This window comes from Rhinoraja longicauda, chromosome 4, assembly GCF_053455715.1.
Source record: "Rhinoraja longicauda isolate Sanriku21f chromosome 4, sRhiLon1.1, whole genome shotgun sequence".
In the NCBI taxonomy this organism is placed as follows: Eukaryota; Metazoa; Chordata; class Chondrichthyes; order Rajiformes; family Arhynchobatidae; genus Rhinoraja; species Rhinoraja longicauda.
This window is the reverse complement of record NC_135956.1, coordinates 75554811-75578481: the sequence shown is the minus strand read 5'-3', so window position 1 is coordinate 75578481 and position 23671 is coordinate 75554811. Positions and strand designations below refer to the sequence as shown.

The following is a 23671-nucleotide window of genomic DNA, read 5'->3' as shown; positions in this document are numbered from 1 at the left end:
ACAGAGCTCCAGAGTTCTTCTGTGAAGATGGGAGAACCTTCCAGAAGGACAACTATATCTGCAGCCCTCCACCAATTAGGTCTTTATGGTAGAGTGGCCAGACGGAAGCACTCCTCAGTAAAAGGCACATGACAGCCTGCTTGGAGTTTGCCAAAAGGCACCTAAAAGACTCTCAGACAATGAGAAACAAGATTCTCTGGTCTGATGAAACCAAGATTGAACTCTGGCCTGAATGCCAAGCGGCACCGCTCATCACCTGGCCAATACCATACCTACGGTGAAGCATGGTGGTGGCAGCATCATGCTGTGGGGATATTTTTCAGCGGCAGGAACTGGGAGACTAGTTAGGATCGAGGGAATAATGCATGGAGCAAAGTACAGAGAGATCCTTGATGAAAACCTGCTCCAGAGCGTTCTGGATCTCAGACTGGGGCGGAGGTTCACCTTCCAACAGGACAACGACCCTAGGCACACAGCCAAGACAACGCAGGAATGGCTTCGTGACAAGTCTATAAATGTTCTTGAGTGGCCCAGCCAGAGCCCAAACCTGAACCCGATCGAACATCTCTGGAGGGACCTGAGCATACCTGTGCATCGACGCTCCCCATCCAACCTGAGAGGATCTGCAGAGAAGAATGAGATAAATTACCCAAATATAGGTGTCCCAAGCTTGTAGCGTAATGCCCAAGAAGACTTGAGGCAGTAATCAATGCCAAAGGTGCCTCAACAAAGTACTGATTAAAGGGTCTGAATACTTATGTAAATGTGATATTTCAGTTATTTATTTTTAATTACTTTGCAAAAAATTTAAGACACCTGTTTTCGCTTTTTTATTATGGGGTATTGTGTGTAGATTGATGATTAAAAAAAAAGAATTTAATCCATTTTAAAATAAGGCTGTAATGTAGCAAAATGTGGAAAAGTGAAGGGGTCTGAATACTTTCCAAATGCACTGTATCATCTATAACTTCCTTCACTATTACTTTAGAAGCACCCTCTTACCCGATGTAGACAAAATAGTACTTTAACAATGCTCAGAGCATCCATGTGCATGTTCTCATTTTCATCCTTTTAATAGCCCTGTTTATGTACTGTGCTTTATAGAACTCTCTTGGATTTCCAATATATCTAGTCTTTTGGATTCCCATTATGCCAAAAGAAAATTGTGGTGTTAACTTTGCTGGATTTTTGGTGGGGTTTTACCATGGGGTTTTACCATCCTTTGATGGGGTCTGTGAAAATAGGTGGAATGTGTTTTTTTATGTTGTCTATTAACAGCATCTATGTTTAAAGTAATGATCTTTTAAAAACTATTAGGTATTACAAAATGCTGGAGTAACTCAGTGAGTCTGCAGTTAATTTCCTACTATTTTAAAAACTGTGGATCATTTTAAAACTGTTTGATATGAGAATAGAAATTATTTTAACAAAAGGAGTGTATTTCGCTTTTTTGGAAAATGTCCAAGTATTTTGTCTGCTACAGAAGGTCCTCTTTACAGTTTGTGTAATAACAATTAACAGAACTTCAACTCGTTTTTTAATGCAAATATATGTTGAATTAAATTTGTGCAGAACAGATAATTCAATCAAGAACCATTGGAATTCCACAATGAGAAGAAAGGTTGAGCAAGAAGGATATCTGCAAGAGGCACCCAAATGTGACTTGCTTCCAAGTATGCAGCAACAGAAAGTACCAGCTAGGACTCCTTTGAACCCAGTGCAGTTTCCGAATCAATTTTTCATTCCCATGTCCTCTCAAGTAAAATATGCACTTTTTCTTAAGCAATTTATGAATTCATATGCAACAGCGTTATTGATGTTGACTTTTATATAAATGTTTTAAGGATTGTGAAATGAAATTGAAATAGACTATTTTTTTAAAGGGCCTAAGACATCCATACTCTGCTTCCGAAGAATCTTGCATAGATAATGCAACCACAGGATTAACTCAAGTAAGAGCAATACATTTTCTTAGAATTCAAGAGGCTTTTAATGTTTGAGTATTCTTACATGCTTGTACTAATTGCAACAGATCTATGTCATATGTCAATAGCATAACATTATTAATATTGGCATTTTTAGGATGAGATATTATTGAAAAGTTTCTGGTATTTTCACAAGACTGAGTGTACTGTGCTGTATCAGTTTCAATGATACCCTCCCTTGTCTAGGTTAATCATGATGCATCACATGCCTGAATCCAGACAATCAAGCATATTTTTAAAACTCTATGGTAATTTCTCATTTAACTATTTCAAATTACATTTATCAATATGTTGAACATTTAGCCACTTAGGAGCTTTTTAAATCCATTTCTAAAATGCTACAACTATTATACTACTGTTATATGGTTGTCTTTGACTTAAGCAGTCTTATAAACAAAGTAAATGTCCACTGCAAAAAGGCATTGTACTGGCATTATCGCTTGATGCTATTACTTCATGATTGATTAACCCTGTAAAAGGATTGTATTTTTCCACAGTACCAGACTTTTAAAAACTTTGTATTATTGATAACGTTTAAAGTTTGTGCACTTGAATGATCGAGTAAGCAGCATATCTTCGTCTCTCTTCCTGTCACTCTCCATTTTTGTTCTCTCTTTTTTTTCTCTTGTTACATGTTCATTTCAGCAACCACTTATTGATGACGATCCTGATAAAGAGAAAAGAATAAAGGAACTTGAACTCCTCCTAATGTCAGCAGAGAATGAAGTCAGAAGAAAACGAGTAGGAGCTGTAAGGATTCTGTACACTCGCAGCCTTAGAATTGCTTAGCCTTTTTCATCTTAGTCTTACTATTTCATTCATGTTTTCATATTTTGCCCTTTAGTTGTGATTGTTTCCACTAACCTAGATCATTGAATCTTTTATTCAAAAATTAATACACATTGAAAAATGCTATTTTTGTGTGAATGCAGTTTAGACAAAGCTATTATATTTTTTTATATAGGTTTCTGGTTTGTAATTTGAAGATGATTTTTGAGTGAATGCATTCATCTGTATAATAAATTGCTTAATTAAGTGTTTAAAAAAGAGGACATATTTTACAAATAGTTGCTATTTTAATCACATGGTCCTTTTATGCATTGCTTCAATCAAATTTCTTGGCAGGGGTGTGCCCAAGCTAGGAACAGTGGAGATTTTGAGGGTAAGAAAATTTGTCTGAGACAGTTGAAGTTGGTTTAGGACTGAGAACTGGAAGGATTAGGATAGAGGTTGTTACTTCTGTTATAAAGTAAGAAATAACTTAATGTGCGATCACTATTTTGAAATGTGAATAGGTAATTTTGCAGTTTGATCTTAAACTTTGATTTTATGATTTACATTTTATTTTTATTATTTGTTAAACAAATCGTATAGGAAGAAATCAATAATTGTCAGTAAAGGTATTGCACAGAATGAAATTAAATATGAATGTAACGTTAACTGAGTGCAGGTTGTTAGCTTTAATGCATGTTTCCATAACGCAAATTGGATATAACATGATTGAATAGGGAACACTATCTTACGTAGACTGAATTGGTTACACTGCAATTTCGATCAGAAGTGCTTAAAAATTACTTTGGAAAATTCATAAACCAAAAAAAAAAGGTGTCCAGGGAGTAAAAAAATCTGTTTCCACATAACTTCCCTGCAGTAATAGGATATAATTGTCACTTAAGAGCATAGCTACTACTCTTAACTGCATGTGGTCATTGAAATTGGCAAGCAGTCGCTGATATTGACACTAGTATTTGTAGCTTGTAGTGAAAAAATAAACTTGTTACTACTTAAAAGAAACCTTTATTTTTGAATATCCCCTGGGGGAAAAATAGCTTTGTTTGAAACTCTAGCACCTATTGACAAAATTGTTTTGTAACACAATTTTCCATAAATGCAAGGCTTCTTTGGAATGCGACTATTATGATAGAGCAGAACTACCTGTATTGAAGTTGCCAATTTAGTAAGATTGGGGATATTTTGTGTAGAGGGGGAAGGAAGTTCTGCTTCTTGTCTTAATCTTTGTGATGGTTTGTGGAGGCTCGAGGTAGTAAATATTCTTTTCCAGTATTTAGTTCAGATTCAAATTTTGGATTTGAGAGGCAGCTGGTGTCTTTGTGGTTCACTGACCTTTTTGATCATTTTTTTTGCTGAGCAGGATTGATGGGGGGAGGGGGAGGAGGAGGGGGAGGGGTGGTTTGTACTTAGAATTTCACTTCTGGCTTTTCAGTGGGCATTTAATTAAATATTTGAATTAAAGGTTGGTTAGAAAGATTGAAGCCAGCCAATGGAGTAAGGAGTAATTGATGGCATGGGTAGGAAATCGGCTTGAGGCCAGAAAGTAGAAAGTCACGGGGAATGTTTTTACTAGATTGCAGAAGGTGAATATGCAGTGTTATCTAAGGATTTGGACCATTATTCTTTTTTTTTGTTGCAATTTATATTTCTGCTTGCCTACCCTGTCTGTTTTTGTCTTTACATTCCTGGAACTGCTCTCATAATTCTTTTCTCCCACCTAAAGTGTGGTGATCAGAATTGGATGCAATCATTTATCTGTAGAATAACCCATCTTTTATAGGGTTTTTGCGTAACTCCCTGACTTTTACCTCGTGCCTTAATATGAAGCTTATGATCTTGAATGCTTTACCAATAGCCTTTTCAATCAGCTCTGCCACCTTTGTAGATTTATGCGCACGTGTAGTGCCGTCTTCCTGGTGCTATAGCTACTTTAGAATTGTACTATCAGTCTTTAGTTTCATATAGAGACTAAAGTCTGAAAAAGAGTCTCTACCCAAAACGTCACCATTCCTTCTCTCCAGAGATGCTGCCTGTCCTGCTGAGTTACTCCAGCTTTTTGTTTCCACCTTCGACTAGAGTACAAAGTAGGGGGTCATTTTGAACCTTTTATCAAACAGTCTTAAGCTAGGTTATTGTTTCCAAATCTGCACACCATACTTTAGAGAGGATATTAAGAACTTTGCTGGAATAGTTCCAGGAATGAGGGATTTCAGTTATAAGAATAGTTTGGAGAAATTGGATTTGTTCTATTGTGAGAGGAAGGTTGAAAGGAAATGTGATAGAGATGTACAAAATTGTGATCGACTTGGATAGAATAAATATATATCCTGTTCCTTGAATAGAAAGACCAGATTTAAATTGATTAGTAAAAATTTCAAGGGAGGTGTGGGTAAAATAATGTCAGTGTTGTGATGCGGGAAGGATTTTCAGGGGCTGGGGGAAGGCACATTCATTTGCATAATTTTAAGAGGATTGGACATATATTTTTAGAGCTGTCAATTGGCTGCAGTTAGCCTTTTAACTCTTATAACACACTGATTGCGCCAGTCAGGGAAAAACATTTTTATTATAATTTTTACAATTACATTATTCATTTCATCGTGGATCTAGGATGTGACCATTTGCTTAAGCACTTGAATGTAGCAAGTTTCCTCTGGGTCATATTGGTCCACTGTTTCAGGCAATTGTTTTTCCAAAGATTTTTATGTTCTATTCTGCACAGAGTTAAACAGCTACATTCTTTAACTTGTCCTGACGAAAGTGAGTTTGATTTTTTTTTTCCCCTAGTTACATAACTTGGCATTCACTTAAGTACCTCCAACAAGGCTACACCTCAGCCTCCTATTTCTAGACCAGGGAATCTATTATTATTATTACAAAGGAACCACACAAGAAATAATCTGATAAAATGAACACAATCTTTCAGAATTGAAGCAAACTTTTTCATTTAACAATATATAGGTTCACGTTACGATTTATTCAAAGACAATATGGCTGCAGGGTGGTACGTGAGCAGAAGTTTTGAATTTGGCTGGAGGAAAGAGGGAGAGAAAGGGAATGTGAAGAATCAGAGAATGGCACTGATGCAGGCCATTCTGTGCATTGTCTAAATAGAGTTAATCGGGTGTCCCATTTCCCCTGATTGTTTTCCATATAGTTTCACAAATTTATTCCCTCTCAGGTGTATACTTGAGTGCCTATTGAAGACCCCTTTTGAAGACTTGAATTAATTGAACTGAATTATCAACTTCAATCTTATATTCACAGATGCTGCTGGATTCAACTGGCATTCAAGCCAAATTTGTAGGAATTATATTTATAATCTTTATTAGAACCAAATAATTCTAGGCATCGAAACACTTCAAATGTATTATATTGGATTTCTTTTTGTTGTGTAGTCATTTTTTATCAATGTTTGATTTTAATGACTGTTCTTTAATTTTTTTTTTTGTGAAATATTTGTCTTTTAATGGGATAACAAAGGCTAGAAAGAGCTCTAAACTGTATTGCGGTCATATTTATTTTGGATTAAATTGGGGTTTTTTTATTCAATATTTTTAGTCTCAAGACACTGCTGACTTCATCTGGTCAAGAAGTCTTTTTGGTGATGAAAGTTTATCCAGTACCCTGAGTAGCTTGGAAGATAAGGCAAATGAAATTTGTATGAAGGAACCTCTTCAGGGAGCAAGCACGCCAGTACACCAGGCCTCTTTCAACCGTTTCCTTGCACAGGAAGAAGGTTCAGTCCTTGGCACACTACAGTCCATTCCTGATTTTACTAAGACATTTGAACTCATTGAAGCAGTAAGTTTATCATTTGCAATCTTTAAATGCAGTAATACCAAACATAGTTAACATGTAATTGATTAAAGCCATAGCATATAGATTTAATGTTTTCATATATTTTATCATGCTAAAAAATGTTGGCATGTGTATATATGCAAATTGAATTTCCATAATATGTTTCACAGCACTAGAGATATGAGTTCAATCCTCGGGTACTGTGTGTGCAGTTTGCACATTCTCTTTGTGACTGTAAATTTCCTCCAGGGGTGCTCTGGTTTCCTTCCACGTAACCAAGCAGTGTGGGCTGGTAGTTTAATTAGCCACTCTATCTTGCCCCAGTTTGTGGGTGAGTGGTAACATTTGGGGGGTTGGGGAGAGTGATGAGAATGTGGGGAGAATAAAATGTATGATTAGTGTAAATTATTGTTTATGTTCGGTGCAGACTTGGTGAGCCAAAAGGCCTGCTTCTATATTATATCTCTTTATGAATGTATTTAGGAATAATTGGGCTGAATTAAAAATAGTGCCTTTGGAAGGCTCAGAAGGCAGTGGAGGCCAGTTCTCTGAATGCATTCAAGAGAGAGCTAGATAGAGCTCTCGAGGATAGCGGAGTCAGGGGGTATGGGGAGAAGGCAGGAACGGGGTACTGATTGAGAATGATCAGCCATGATCACATTGAATGGTGGTGCTGGCTCGAAGGGCCGAATGGCCTACTCCTGCACCTATTGTCTATAAGGCTCAATATTAACATTTTGGATGCATCACGTGAAAGTGTTGTCGAAGAGCTGAGAAGAGATCTGGAAGATCACACAGATCCTACTAAATTCTAACCGACCTGCTCTGTATGTTTTCCCAATAGGCGTGAGGCTTTAAAGACAGCCAGCACTCTATTGCTGGTTGCTGTGTCCAAATCTGCTGAGTGGATATGTTCAATTGTAAACTGGCAAGGATTTTCTTCATTTACCATTCATGAACCACCATCCGCACTGCATGATAACTAGGAACAACCAGTATAGCCAAAAATAAAGTATTATTAAGGCAGTAACAATTACTTTTGAGTGAAGAACGAAAGTGCGATGATGCCTTTAACTGTGACCCATCAAGAATCATGAAAGCTGCGAAAGAGAAGTTTTATTTACAAAAATACAAAGATGAGGGCATTTAGCGGTATACAGAAATAAATGACATACAAATAAATTTCACCCTGTTATTTCAATTAAGGTCAAGTCAAGTCAAGTCAATTTTATTTGTATAGCACATTTAAAAACAACCCACGTTGACCCACGTTACATTTTTCCCTGCAACAAGCCCTAAAATGCCACCAACATTTTATTGACATACATTGTGCCTTCCTTCACCATTACCTTTTCAAACCCACTAACCACATATGGAGAAGAGGAAATGTGTAGGAAAGAACTGCAGATGCTGGTTTAAATTGAACGTGGACACAAAATGCTGGAGTAACTCAGGCAGCATCTCTGGAGAGAAGGAACAGGTGACGTTTTGGGTCGAGACCCTTCTTCGGACTGGAGAAGAGAACTTGTGTGACAGACAATCTAATATTTTTACAAAGTGAATTGAGCATAGTTAAATATTTTGAATTTGGGTATAATATTCTTGTAAGGACCATTGCTTCTAGTTGCATTTTCTATTTTGTTTTTTATTTTTTCAACTATTTTTGGTATTATGTGCATTGAAACTTCATGGCTTTGAATTTGGGCATTTTGACTGTTTTATCAGCTACAACCCTATCTCTTCAATATGTAGAACTAAACCACTGTCACCATAACAATAGAACATGATGACATCTAATTATTTGTATTCAAACTGCTTTTTTTCTGTTCATTTTTCATTGACTAATTTAAGAACTTAAGTAGGTTTTAAGAATGTTAAATTAAAAGGATCTTGAATCCTGCATGTTTTTTAATGTCCACTATATATTTAACTTAGAATTGTATCCTTTTCTTTAAAATTTGTGGTTTTAGTCTAATTAGACCTTTTTTCTCTTCTTATCTAGGATTCTGTAGTGTGGAATGAACTAACCAACTTTGACCTCTCTGAAGTTAATGAAAAAACACCCGCTAAACAGACTCCAGCTAAATTTGAATGTTTGCAGCACAAAGGAGGAATAGGTTATCGCTTTGATGGCCATGCCATTTCGGATCTGAGCAGAAGTACTTGCAGTAATAGCAGTGAGCTTATTCCTCTAACATCCCCTGTTGTTGCAAAGTTCAGCACACCACCAACCATTTTAAGGAGGAAAAGAAGATTACGCCTTGGTCCATCTCCATCCAGTGACTGCAACAGTCTTTCCTTCATGGATAACAGCACCACAAGCCCAAAAAGTACTCCAGTTAAAGTGCTGCCATTTTCTCCTTCTCAGGTAGAACTTACAGAACCATTTAAATAAAAGTATTTTTTTACATAATGTTTTGCTATCTGTAAAGCCTCATACGCAGGAGGACAACCCCATGGTATATTTTTTCATGTGTACAATAGAGCTCTGATAAATGACTACTCCAAGAATTTTGTCAGATTTTCTGAACATTTGGACACTATTCCTATTAATTCCCCCAAAGCACTTTAAATCCTGTTCCTTTTAGATTTTACACATTAGTATAATAACTTTTCCAATGACCCAATTAATTTAATGGGAATATGAGAAAGGGGACCCTGGTGTGTTAAAGTGAGCATGCAAAGCATCATTCATTGAAGCCAATGCTGAACAGTCAGGATTTCTAACCAATTTGATAACAGATTATCTGAGTTTTACTCTGATTGCGGGTACATAATGTGGGGCATATCATTGTGTACAAACATAGTGACGAATTTACAGAGGAAATGTCAAGCAGCTCCTTAACATGCACTGAACTGAACAAAAGTGTTTTTGTTTATACAACTGCATCTTGTGATTTCAAAACCTATTGCAGCTTGTAAGTTTCAGTATCTTCAGTAAAAGTGCATGTTAGCTTATAATTTCTCTTTAGGTATGTAAATGTTTGAATGGGTGTATTAATGTGTGTTAATGCTTTTAGAACACAGGCCATATTCATGTTTGTTTGGAAGTGCATTGGGTACAAAGGAGAAGGACTAGTAGTATCTGTATTTTTGCTTTAAAACAGAAGTCTATGCCCCTATCCCCCTTATGGATAATGAGGACTTGAGAAGTACTTTTGAAATTTTGTTTTACTCCTATTCAAATGTTTGCTTTGATTTAGCAAAATGTGAAAAATTGGCAGGACCTACTTTAAAATTTCTACAGATTAAGACCATTTTAAAAATTACAAAACTATTAGCTAGACTTGTATTTCTGGCCTCTGATATCATAGGCACCTAATTGATGAATAGATCATTGAATAGATGAATAATAATTGATGTTTAGATTCATTCAAAATGAATTGGATAACGGTTTAAGTCTAAGAGCTGAATATTGAGAAAGGTCTACTTCAAAAGATTAAATGAACATAACAACAAAAAAGATCAGCAGTAGTAGATTGTGCTCCCTTTTAATAAGGTCACTGCTAATCTAATCATTGCTTTTAATCCTACTTTTCTGCCTAATCATAATTGATTATTTTGATTCAAAATCTACTGATCTGTCTGTTACAGCTTCAAAAATACTTAAATATACTTAATAACCGTATCCACAGCTTTCTGAAGTAGAGAATTCCAGATTAATAACCCTTCGAGGGGAGGAACTCCTCTTAAAACTCCATGTACCTTTATCTTGAGAACTCCGCACCCCCAGTTCTTTATTTCACAAACAGTCACAGTATTATTATGCATCGATCCTATCAAGCTTATTCAGAATCTTGTATGTGTTATCAAGATATATTCAGGCCATTAACTCTCTTTCATTTATTTCCCAGTAATCTATTTTCACTCACAAACATGTTAATGTTCTCCTGCTGCCTACTTACAGTTGGAGCAATTTACAACAGCTAACCTCTGCCATCACACGGAGAATATAGATGCAGGCAACACTGCTGCACCATCCTCATTCTTATAAATTTTTGGGGCCCCGTCTATCCAATCTTCAAAATAGAGCACCTTCATCCAAGGAGTCTGATTATATCCCTTTGATGTAACAAGATGGTGAAAGGCTTGGTGACCTTATCCAAACAATTTATTTGAGTACTAAAAAGTAAAGTTTCTAAAATTTCAAGCTGCATGTTTCAGAATATGTAGCGATGTAACCAAGGTGATGTATTGAAGATGGACTTTGCACAGAATCTGTTGTGGTTAAATATTTAGTTTTGATTATTTACATTTTGTAGATGTTGGCCGATTTATTATGTATTTTTAGCATTATAGCAGATGTATAACCATTTCGTTTTTGTTTTTAACCAAGTACTCTCATTGGCTTGTTAATGTATCTTAATATAAACATGCATATTTGTAAATTCTGAAAACACCAAACTTCAATATTACATATTTGTTATATTTCTTCCTCTGCAACCCAGTTTTTTAATATCTGTTCTGGCAATGATCACCTGAACATTGACAATACAGCACTTACTTCAACTCCAGTCTGTGGGCAGAAAGTTCTAGTTACAACTCCGTTAAGGAAAGACCAAACGCCTCGAGTTCAAAAAGAAAATGTAGGGTGAGTAGTTTTTTTGCCTCTTCTAGACACACAAGTAATATTTGGAAGGAATTACTTATGAAATCAGAAATTGTCATTAGTAATGCCATGCAACATAGCTATATCACTTACCTACAACGGTGCTTGGAAATCACGAACAATACTTGAGGAATCTTGTGTGTTTCTGTAAAAGCATTGGACATCATAATTTTGCTAGCTACATAGGCTATTTAACTCTTTTAAGAAAAAACAAGTTTTAAAATCTGTTGGTGTGGATCCAAGTTCTGATCGCCACAAGTTAGATTCTTGGTAACTGTAATATTTATCCATTTCCTGTTCCTAGTATACCACATCCCACCCCTGGGATTGCCATAAGTTTTAATTTGAGATCATGAGCAGGCTTAAGTACATCCTTAAAACTTGTCTGCCTTGGATCTCCCCATGATCCCTCAGCAAGGCCATTCATTTGCTTACAACATGGAACGGTATAGTACAAGAACAGACCATTTGACTCTCAATGTCCAAACAGGATGACAAGTTAAACTAATCTCTCCTTCGCATGATCTATATCCCTCCATTCCCTGCATATCATGTTTTTTTCCTAAAAGCTTCTTAAATGCCACTATCATATCTGCCTCCACCACCACTGCTGGAAGCTTACTGTGCCATATTTAAATATGTTGGTATTCCTCCATGTCTACTCTCGATAATTATCATTGCTGTATCAGTAACAATATGGAACGCTGCAAGTCATCCTTGAAACAGGTAATTCACTGAGAAGGGTTTTTAGTGTGCTATTATTGAACAATGCCTTGGGATCTTTGGTCTTTTCATTGTGATCTTTAGTTCAACTGTTCCCAAAATTGCCATTTGTACTTTCCTCACGTCACTTGCATGACTAGGAGATGTAAAGGAAGTGGCATTGTTGTATTGATTAAGGAGTCCACTACTACAATTATGAGGGGAAATATCCAAGCAGGCTCTTCAAATGAGGCCAAATGGGTAGAGTTTAGGAACAAAAGATGAGTAATCACTTTTCTGAGGGTATGTCATACCTCAGTGGGACATAGAAACAGATAGGTAAATAAATCATAAAGAGATGTAAGAGTAATAGATTTATAGTACATGGGGATATCAACTTCCCTCATATTAACTGTATGTAGAGGAACAGATTGCAAATGATCTGACAAGAGAATGGATAATTAGGGAACACAGCTAGAGGGCACTTTGGAGATAGTGGCCATAATTCTGTAAATTTCAAGGAAGTTATGGGGAAAAAGGTAAATATGGTCCTGAAATTAAGGTCCCTAACTGGGAGAAAGCTATTTTCATTATCGTAAGATAGGATCTCACAAAAGTAATTTTTGGGCAGCTACTTGCAAATAAGCCTATTTCTGACAAGTAAGAGTCATTCAAAAGTGAAACGATGAGTGTTCAGGACTAACATGGTCCTATTAGGATGAAAAATAAGGCCCGCAAATTCTAGATGTCAAGGGATTTCATTGAATGCATAAATAAATAAAAGGAAGTATCTGGCATTTAAAAAATTGATCCGTTTAATTTGAATTCTTTGAAGAGGTAACAAATGTATTAATGAGAGCAGTGAGGTTGATATAGTCTTTAACATTCCTACATGAGATATTGGTCCATGAGATCCGAGGCAAGTTGGCAAAATGGATACAAAATTGGCTTGGTAATAAGAGGCAGGGGGTGATTGTGGAGCTTTCTTTATTTCGATCAATTGGTATCTGAATAAATATATTTAAGCTCTTGATTTTTGACTGATTTAGTTTTGCTAGGCTTAGCTGAATCAATGCATTCATGGGTATCAAATACTGGCTGGTCTTTGCAGTTTATTAACCTATCAACAAATGATATTTCGGTTGGTATCAAAATATTCATTGATATGCATTTGGCTTTTTTTAAGAAAAAGTGATATATTGATCCATTTGACTAAATTGAATTTTTCCCTTTGAATATTCGGTTACGTGGATTTGGATGAGGCAGCTCGTTATCATTTCGTTACCTCACAAAATAATCACCTTGTTACCTTCCTACTTTTGTTCCAATTTTGTCTAATTTTTGGATCAGAGATGCGTAGAGTCATAGAGTAATACAGTGTGGAAACAGGCCCTTCGGCCCAACTTGCTCATAACGGCCAACATGTCCCAACCACACTTGTCCCACCTGCCTGCGTTTGATTCATATTCCTCCACACCTGTCCTATCCATCCATCTTTTTTTCAACCATTTAAAACATGTGTTTTATTTCATACATAACATCTGTATCTTGTAGTTTCAGGACACCCACAATAAGACGAACAGTTTTAGACAGCACTCCGAGGACACCTACCCCTTTCAAGAATGCACTTGCTGCTCAAGAAAAAAAATATGGGCCTCTTAGAATGGTGGTAAGTGCCGTATTGTAGATCATGCTTTTTGATCAGAGAAAAAGAGAAATAAAGGGATGGTATAAAAGGCCCCCAACTAGTTGAAGGGAATTAGAGGAACATATATGTAGGGAGCAATGATTTGGATGAAATTGCACAAAGCATGGTTAGTAAGATTGCAGATAACAGTAAAATAGGTGGCATGGTAGACAGTGAAGAAGGTTATCGAGAATTGTAATGGGATCTTAATCATCTCATCAAGTGGACCAAGGAATGACAAATGGACTTTAATTCAGAAAAGTACAAGATGTTACATTTTGCGAAGACAAAATAGGACTTTCACGTTGAACAGTAAGACCCTGGGGAGTCTTGTCGACCAGAGGTATCTAGGAGTATGAATACATGTTTCCCTGAAAGTGGTGTCACAGATAGATAGGGGGGTGATGAAGGTTTTCGTCCTCTATCAAGCAAAGCAATTAGTATTGAAGTTGAGCTGTTACGTTGTAGTTGTAGAAGATGTTGGTGAAGCTGCACACGAATTATTGTGTTCAGATTTGGTCACCATGCTGTAGAAAAGATGCCATTAAGCTGGAAAGAGTGCGGAGTAATTTAAGAGGATGTTATCAGTACTTGAAATACTGAGATGTAGGGAGAAGTTGGGCAGGCTTGGACCTATTCCTTGGAGCGTAGGAGACTGAGGGGTGATCTTATAGAGATGTATAAAAACATGGGACCAATACACGCATTCTTTTCCCCAGGTTGGTTGATCAAGATCGAAAAGGTATACATTTAAGGTGAGAGGTGAAAGATTCACCCTGAATAGCAACCTGAAAGTAACTCTTTTTCAAAGAGAGTGGAAGTTGTTGAGACAGGTGCATTAACACGTTTAAAAACTATTTAGAAAGGTATATGGGATAGGAAAGGTTTAGAGGGATATGGGCCAAACGCAGGTCAATAAGACTAGCTAGGTGGGGCATCTTGGTTAGCATGGAATAGTTGAGCCCACTTCTATGCTCTGACCTGGTTGTGTGCATGTATCTGCTGATCTTAAGGGTTTTTTTTTTGCATAACCTTTATTGTTTATTTAATATGGCAAGTCAATTATCCTTTATCAGAAATGGGAAAGTTAGAGAGAAATTGATTTTTAAGATGCAGAAAAGATTGGGTGGGAGGAGACAAAAAAGGGTCCATGGTAGGATAAAGGATGGAGTGATCCAATGACAAAGGGTGCGATAGTGTGCAGATAAAGTGTAGTAATACAATTAGTGAATAACAAAAAGCAGGTATAAAGCAAAAATGGTAAAATTACAAATGTTGGAAATATTGAATGAAATTTGACTATGATGCCTCACAGCTCCAGCGACCTGGGTTCAATCCTAAATGACGGCACAGTAGCGCAGCTGGTAGAGCTTCTGCCTCACAGCTCCAGACACCTGTGTTTGATCCTTACCTCGGGTGTTATCTTTTTGAAGTTTGCACGTTCGACGTGTGACCATGTGGCTTTCCTCCCACATCTGGTTTCCTCCCACACCCCACGGATGTGTGGGTCTATCGGTTAATTGGCCTTTGTCAATTGTCCCACTAGTTTAATGTTATCCCACTTTCTCATTAAAGTGACGTGACTGGAAGCTCAAACTTCTGGACAGAACCAAAGTGTCACCTTTCACCCCATCAGCTGTTGCATACAGCACATAATCCTCCAACATTTTCACACCTCCAACAGGATCCCACCACTAGCCACATCTTCCCATTCCCACCCCTTTTTTTGCTTCCTGCAGAGACCGTTCCCTCTGCAACTCCCTGGTTGTCATCCCTTCTCACCCATACCACCCTCTTCCCAGGAGATGCAACACTTGTCCCTATACCTCCTCCCTTGACTCCGTCCAAGGACCACGATGGTCCTTTCAGGTGAGGCAGAGATTTACTTGCACCACCTCCAACGTCATCCGCTGCTCCAGGTGTGGACTCCTATATATCGACGCGACCAAGCACAGGCTCATGATCATTTCACTGAACACCTCCGCTGAGTCCGCCTAGGCTTAGGTGATTTCCCGGTTGCTAAACACTTTAACTCCCCCTCCCATTCCCATACTGACCTTTCTTTCCTGGGCCTCCTCCACTGTTAGAATGAGGCCCAATGCAAATTGGAGGAACAGCACTTCATATTTTGCATGGGCAGTTTGCAACCCAGTGGTATGAATATTGAATTCTCTAACTTCAAATAACCCTTGCTTTCCCTCTCTCTGTTTTCATTGTCCTGCTGATTAAAATTTACTGATTGTATGCCTCGTTGTCACCTTCCCTTGGGCTACCAATGATCAATTCCACATTTTCCTTGAGCTTCGTCCCCTTTGATCTCTCGTTTTCACACCTTACCCTTCCATATCTCTATGTCTCCCCCTCCCCTGACTCTTAGTCTGAAGAAGGGTCTCGACCAGAGAAATCTCTCCAGAGATGCAGCCTGTTCCGCTGAGTTACTCCAGCATTTTGTGTCTATCTTCAGTCTTAAGCTTTTATTTTGTAAATGTTTTCAGTTAGGAACAATAATTACTGACCTGAAATAATAACTGCTTTCTCTCCACAAACACTGCTTGACCTGAGCATTTTTGTACCTTGTTTCAGTTGTAAAGGAACCATTGAATTGTAACATCTAGAGGAAGTTTTAAAATATGATTAAATAATAATTCTAAAATAAAACCCGTTTGAAACTGCACCATGTGTTTAAGTCAAACATAAGTAATTATTCCTTTAACTACCTAGCCTCAATCGCTTGCACATTTAGAAGAGGATATTCGAGAGGTCTTGAAGAAGGAGACAGGGGCCGACATATTACTTGGAGAAGGAATGGATCCAATCTTCAAAATCTGCGAGCAAGAGGTATTATAATTGTGCTCTTTTTCTTCTGCCTGCATAATAATGAGCAAAATAATTTTGACTGTGATTTCTGTTTTTTGTCTTTACTCCTGTTCTTTCTTTGTTTTCCTCCCCTCCTCACTGGACTCCAAACCCAAAATCAATCATAGCAAAAAGCTCCTCTCAAGAAAGTACGCAAATCTCTTGTTTTGGACACTTGGAACAAGGATGACTTTGGTACACAAAAGTTCACACAGACTGTTTCAGATATGCAGGTGAGTGTATTAATTCTGGAAACTTTACAACATAAAAATATTTAAAGGAAATTAATTATTAATCTGAATGAACTAGCATTAGTGATTATTGCATTTTGCTAAAAAGTTTAACTTGTAGTTCACTGTTAGGAGAATTGCTTCACGTAGTTTGATTCCTGACTCTCTGTTCGTGGGTTTTTGTCATAATTTCTTAATAATTTGTTTTCCACTTAGTTGGCATAAGCCTTAATATCATGGAATATATCTGTGAACCAAGGTGTTTGCATATGAACAATTTTTCTCATTCTTCTATCATTGAAATATGTATGTTGCATTTAAACCTCCTGCTGACAGTAGCATGGATAGTAGTTTAAGCAATGGATCAGCTGAGATAGGAATGGAGTGGATGTAAAATTGGTAACAAAATTCATTATCGTAGATGTGGATTTGCAGTCCTAGTGTATGAATTAAGAGTAGGCTACTCAACCCTTTGAGCCTGCTCTGACTTCTACTGAGATGGTGACTGATACAACTGTAACCTTATATTGCTCTGCCCATCTCTGGTAAACTCTCGCTATACTCAGCACCAGTCCCTCCAGCAGATCAGTGGTCACAGACCTACAGTCTGAAGAATAACCCTCCGCAACGGCCCTCTCCTTCCACTGAGCTGATTTGTATACAATTGACTTGCTCACTCAGGATTCCTGGCTCTGCCTACCATGTGGAACCTTGTCAAAACCTTTGCTGAAGTCATGTAGATAATGTCCACCTTTGTCAATCCTTTTGGTTACCTCAACCAAACTCAATCAAATTTGTGATAAATGATTTCCCATGCACAAAGCCATGCTGACTATTCCCCGTCGGTCATTGCCTTTTCAAATACAGATGTGTCTTGTTTCTCAGAATCCTTAATTTTCCCACCAGTCGTGTTATGCTCACCACTATAGTTCCCCGGCTTGTATTTACAGCTCTTGTTATATAAAAGCACAATGTTAGCCTCCTCCAGTACCTTACCTGTGGCTATGGGAAGATAGACAAATTTCTGCCAGGTCCTCTGCAATTTCTCCCCTTGCTTCCCACAAACCCATCGAATACATATGGTTAGCCCTGGGAATTTATCTAACTTTATACACATCAACCCCACAAGCACCTCTTGTAATGTTGATATGCTTTAGTTCATCACTGTTCTCTTTGTTGAATTCCTGAACTTCCATGACTTTTTCCACTGTTAATACAAACCATGAGGAGCCATCATAGTGATTGGGTAAAAGTTAGAACCTTGCATGCCCTTTTTCATTAAGAAGTTGTGTGACAATCAGAAACATAATTGAATTGGAGAAATAAATTGCCTTTTCATTACAGTCTGAAAACCTGTTGAATACTTCGTTACTGAGAACACTTTTACCAGAAAAATCGGACCTCACTACAAGTACATGGAGCAGAAATGTTATCTTGTCTGAAATAAAGCATAAAAATATTTCAAAAACAGTACGATTTGAGATCCCATTACAGGTAAGCCAGAGGTATTGGACTTTGATTTGTGTGTGCTGTTCCACCACTGATTTTCCAGCAACTGGTGGTCCGGCACCTCCTTTAATTCGGACAAAATTACAAGACTTCCGAGCCAAGCGGGTCGAATCTGACCCCAGCAACCGGGGTTTTGGAACTCTGGCCAAGCCGGTGCCGGCAGATTGGTTTCCATAGCCGTCTTCGGTGGCCGACTTTGTGGGCCGGTATATTGGCTGCCCCAAGGCCGTGACTTCTGTTGGTTTGGCAAAACAGATAATATGGCATTGTTCTGGTACCAAGGGTGCCGGAAAATTGGTGGTGGACCTGTATTATGTAAAGCTTACTATTTAGAATATTTCACAAAGCAATCAAAACCCAATCATAAGTTCTCGGAGTGGACTTCATCCGATGAAGTCTACTCCGCCATCAATCATGGCTGATCCATCTTTCCCTCTCTATCCTGTTCTCCTGCCTTCGCCCTGCAACCCCTGACACCCGTACCAATCAAGAATCTGTCTATCTCCACCTTCAAAATATCCTTTGATTTCTTTTCTTTCAAGAGATTTAGGGAATTTAAATTTTAGACAGGAGACTTATTCTACTTTATTTATGCGTTACCTTGAGGTATTTACCTTGGGTTGAGCAGGACTATTCCCATATTCTTGAGAATGTTTTCATGTTATTGTCAGCCAAGTCTTCTTGTGAGTTATTGGAAGTGATACTTGTTTGGGCCAGAAGGGATGATTATTGTGTGTTTGGTACTCAACTTGGCCATCAAGTGAAATTCCATCAGCCAAGCAGACCTTATCTTTTCTTAAAATCGTTCTGCACTTTTGCTGAAAAGTCTTGGGTACATTGTCAGCAGTATCCAGTAATGCCTTCAGCAAGAACTGCACATTTGCTTTGGGTAGGGAAAAATAAACGAAGTCATTTTCAAGTAACTATTCATCCTTGTTTGTCTGATCTCAGTGTACATGTGCAACCCAAGGTAAATCCTTCAAGTTAATTCAATAAAAACGAAAAACTAATTCCTCCACCCCCTTAATTTTTAATTCATCTGAATAAAGATTTTGTAATGAGAAGGTATTATTTGGAGCTTAATCAAGCATAATTGTTTTGCAAATGCTGTACTTGTTTAACTTGTAACATTTGGTGTCAGCAAGGTTGTCTTTGTTTCATTTTAGTACTGCCAAAGGGTTTACTCCCCATGTATTCTTAGTTTCTTCCATTGTCCTTGCCATATTTGTACATATTAATACACCACTATTCTTTTTCTCTAATGAAAAAGAATTCCCCTATCCTGATTCTGTTGAGCTTCTTTCTTGCTTGTCCATCCCTTGAACTGGTCACAATAACCTAAGAATCAAAAGTCCTTCCTAACTCTCATCCCTGCTCACTGTAATATGCCTGTCGCACCTTCATCCTTTTTTTTCAACCTGTGGAGCTTCACTCTTGGTTGTGCATTCTTCTTTATTCCAACTGCCCCCTCCAAGCCAAAGAATGTTCTGCAGTTGCTCAATTATATTCCTCAGTTATATTCTATGCCCTGTTCAAGCCAAACTATGTTTGATCATTGAGTCAGTAAAATCTATTTCATCATTCTCCTTTAAACAACACCCAAAAAGTGAAGTTATGCTGCCGAAGGTTTTGATTTTCCATTCAAATGGCATCTTGCAGCTTGCCATCTAATTAACTGTTAACTGGCAGATAGGTACTTACAATTGATCAACATTATAGAACAAACTAGATAATAAAGATAAATTCAAAACCGACACAAAATCTTAGAATGGGAACACAACCAATTTCCGACCTTTACATTTGGTTTAATTGTGCTTTGTGTCACACTGTTGGAGGAAATTGAGACTCCTCACAGATTTTATGATAGCTGTCTTAGAAAAAGTAGTACAAAAAATTTTAAGCAACAAAAGACTGAAGTTTAATATCTTTTCTGTAAATATGAAAAGTGAATCAATGCTTAGAAATGATCACTGATGGATGGTCATGGAAGGTGAAGGGACCAAGTAGGAATCCTGGACATTCATTTGAGACTTCATTGTGTGGATGGTAAAAAAAGCAATTGCTAGAGAAACAATAGTTCTATGGTGGCAAGAATGAAACTGCATTCCATTGGAGACTAGAATTTAAAATAGCACTGTGAGGTTAGTTGTACAATATGTTCTGGAGGTATTGAGAATATCAGAATATAACCATAGTAAATGGGTAACTGATTTTCCACATTTACTAGAGTTGAATAAGAGTGAGTTCCCAAGGGTTTAAACTCGCTCAGCCCAGAATTGGGGCATGTAGAATCCGGTTACATTGCAGCTTAGAATGAGACAAATTGGCTCATCTGTTCTTTGTTGGTTTTATTTCAAAGACCAATTCATATCATATCATATCATATATCTACAGCCGGAAACAGGCCTTTTCGGCCCTCCAAGTCCGTGCCGCCCAGTGAACCCCGTACATCAACACTATCCTACACCCACTAGGGACAATTTTTACATTTACCCAGCCAATTAACCTACATACCTGTACGTCTTTGGAGGCGTAATTCTTTTGGGCCTAATCCCATCTCATTTTAGTAGGCCACTATTGAACTTTTTTTTGGCAGAAAATTCATAATAACTTGCATTCATTTTTATGTGCCACCCCTGTTCTTTCTGTTACAGGAAATTTGCTGAAGCTTTACTCACTAAAGCCTCTCCTTAGTTTATCAAAATCCTTCAACTTTGCATGTCTGCTTTAAATCACTTTTGCCCAAAGGAGAACAATATCAATTTCTCGGCTCTCCAGTAAACGATTATCTTTTTATTTTTGATATCCTTCTAATAAGTCCCTTCAGCACCTTTTGGCTTGCTTTCCTTCCTGAAGAATTGCCTAGAAATAGGCACTGTATTCCAGTTAAGATTTTAACCAATGTTTTATCATGCTTTAGTGTAATTGCCTTGCATTTGTATTCTGTCACTATATTTGTGAAACCAAAGCTTCTATTTGACTTTTCAATATTCTTCTCAATATCCTGTTATCATCAGACTTCTGTGCATAAACCGAGTCTGCAGAGCAGAATCATTTTTTCCCCCCCATATTCTCTTTAACAAACTGAATCTCTTCATACTTTCTTTCATCAACTCTGCATCCAAGTGTCATGAGGAATTTCTCATGATACCTTTACTGTTTTCCTCATTTATTGCCACCACGCAGCATTCCATCCTTGATGATTTTGGCCTGCATATCGATTCATTATACTCTCTTAAATCACTTACATTAGATATTCTTTCCATTTTCTTTTGACATAGGAGGCCATTCAGCGCATCTTGTCTGTGTCTGCTCCTGAAACAATCCTATCAGTCCCATTTCCCCCACTTATTTGCTGTAACCTTTCTCACTTGTTCAGTAACACCATCCTGATTTCTTACCACCCGTCTACAACTTAAGTAATTTATATTTGTCAATTATTTACCAACCAGTAAAATTTTGAAGTATGGGTGGAAATCTTAGCGCCCGAGGGAAATCTACATGGTCAAGGGAGAACATTCAATCTCCACAGAGGCAGCATTGGAGGTCAGGATTGAACCTGGAATGCTGGAGTTATGAGGCAGCAGCACTCATGTGTTTAGGTACTGTGCAGGCTCTTCTTAATTTCTTGCTCCGTACAAACGTCTTAACCCATATAAACAATATGCAGGTCAGACATTCCCTGTGGAAAGAGAAACAATGTTTAATTTGGAAGACTTTTTTTGTCAAAACTGGGAAGGGTGGGAAATAAGTTTATATCATTGCATTCAAGCCACCATAAGTCATGGGCATCATCTTATACAAGTTTATCTAACTTTTATTCCTGTTTTGTATGTTGCGCAGATGACCAGTGAATGGGAAGCAGTTGCTTGTGGAAAGACAGAGGATCAGCTGATAATGACTGAACAGGCTCGAAGGTATCTTACTGCATATAATGGCAGTAACACGAGCAGAACTCTCATCCTGTAAATGGCCATTGCTTCAACAGTTCAACAGTTCAACAGAGCTTTATTTGTCATTCGGTACCAAGGTACCGAACGAAACTACATAATCCTCTGAAGCCTCTGAAGAAGCCTCTGAATATTATTATACACTAAAACTGAGAGCTGGTGATTTCTGTCATAAACCTAGCTCTAGCCCAGCTAGGTTTGATTTTTCTAGAGGGTTAAATCTCTTTAATATTCTGATATGTATTAGATAAACCTAACCAAAACTAAAAGCTGCTTTTGCTAAGTGTAATATGTGCTAATAAAGTAGCCTATATTTAAAATATAAGAAACACATGGATGGAGAGGTAGAAACAAGTACTGTCTGAGTTGCACTCTTTTGTCTTTGATATGCTGTATAAAGAACAGGCTAAATGCTATCGATGGATATAATGCCATATAATGGGTAATTGTCATGTAGTTATATTTTTACAACTGATCCAAATTGTTAAACACTGACCAATTTGGATTGGTTGCATGGAATCAAGTGTGAAAATTTGAAGCAGCTAATATCAAATATTTGGCAATTGACAAAACCAAGATAATTTCCTATTGTATGGTATGCTTTATTGTAAACGTGTCAATATGATCAAATAAGTGTGTGAAGCACAAAACCAAGTGTTTTTATAATGTAAGTAGACAGGATGAAGATTTTTTTAAATTTCACAATGGTGAAATACCAGTATTTAACACAAGTCTCTGAAATGTGAGATGGTGTTTTGAATGTATTGTAGAAGCAGGGAAAAGTTGTAAATTGAGAGGAAAGGGTACATTTTCTTTAAATTATTTTCAGCTCCAAAGCTTAATAGTATTTATGTATGAGGAACGAGAACCTAGAACCCGCTGTTAATTCCTGTTGATTAGAAATTATTTTAGCTGGTCACAGATTTTAAAATATGAATTTTCTTCACATTTGGATACTTATTAGAAAACTTTAACATATAACCATTAAAGTCTACTAGTTCTCAGGAGCATGTTCACTTTATATCATCTCTGCCTTCCATGATTTGTGATCAGAAGGGAAAAAACATTTCTGATCTGCATAGAATAACACTCCTGTTTTGAACTGCTCTTATGCTGCTTCCTTGTTGATCAGCATACCTTATTGAAAGGACAGTAGGTGAAGAAACAGAATGGGAACTACATGCATATTTGTAGGCGAAGCATTCTACAATAACAATCTGTTTGTAAATACAGGTGAATTAATCCAATTCCTCTTCCAAATCTAGTTACAGTCACAAAACTAATATTTGCACTTAAATATTTAACCAATAATGGATGTGTATGTGTTTGCATTACATTGTAAATTGATTAAACAATGAGTGAGTTCTCCAGTCATCATTTTTAAGCAAGATATTGCATGCAAATCCATTATTGGTCAGTTGCACCTTAAGATTACAAATCACAATTATTCATTTCTCAAAATATTTCCAAATGTATTCTGTAAACAAATGCATTCTACTTAACACAGTAACGATGAACATCACACATAATCTATATTGTGAGGAATGTTA

At 37.3% G+C, this 23671-nt stretch overlaps 1 protein-coding gene across 1 annotated transcript in view; it reads left to right on the top strand.

Annotated features, from left to right (window-relative positions):
• Window positions 1-23061, top strand: part of mybl1 (v-myb avian myeloblastosis viral oncogene homolog-like 1) — a 40174-nt gene extending 17113 nt beyond the window's left edge. The window contains exons 6-16 of the mRNA XM_078398689.1: window positions 1573-1759; window positions 1884-1952; window positions 2631-2735; window positions 6339-6581; window positions 8581-8946; window positions 11027-11169; window positions 13444-13558; window positions 16298-16414; window positions 16561-16665; window positions 18007-18156; window positions 22015-23061. Coding sequence (XP_078254815.1) covers window positions 1573-1759; window positions 1884-1952; window positions 2631-2735; window positions 6339-6581; window positions 8581-8946; window positions 11027-11169; window positions 13444-13558; window positions 16298-16414; window positions 16561-16665; window positions 18007-18156; window positions 22015-22140 — 1726 coding nt within the window. The 3' untranslated portion in view covers window positions 22141-23061. The remainder of the gene's footprint in view (window positions 1-1572; window positions 1760-1883; window positions 1953-2630; window positions 2736-6338; window positions 6582-8580; window positions 8947-11026; window positions 11170-13443; window positions 13559-16297; window positions 16415-16560; window positions 16666-18006; window positions 18157-22014) is intronic.
• The last annotated feature ends 610 nt before the right edge of the window (window positions 23062-23671 follow it).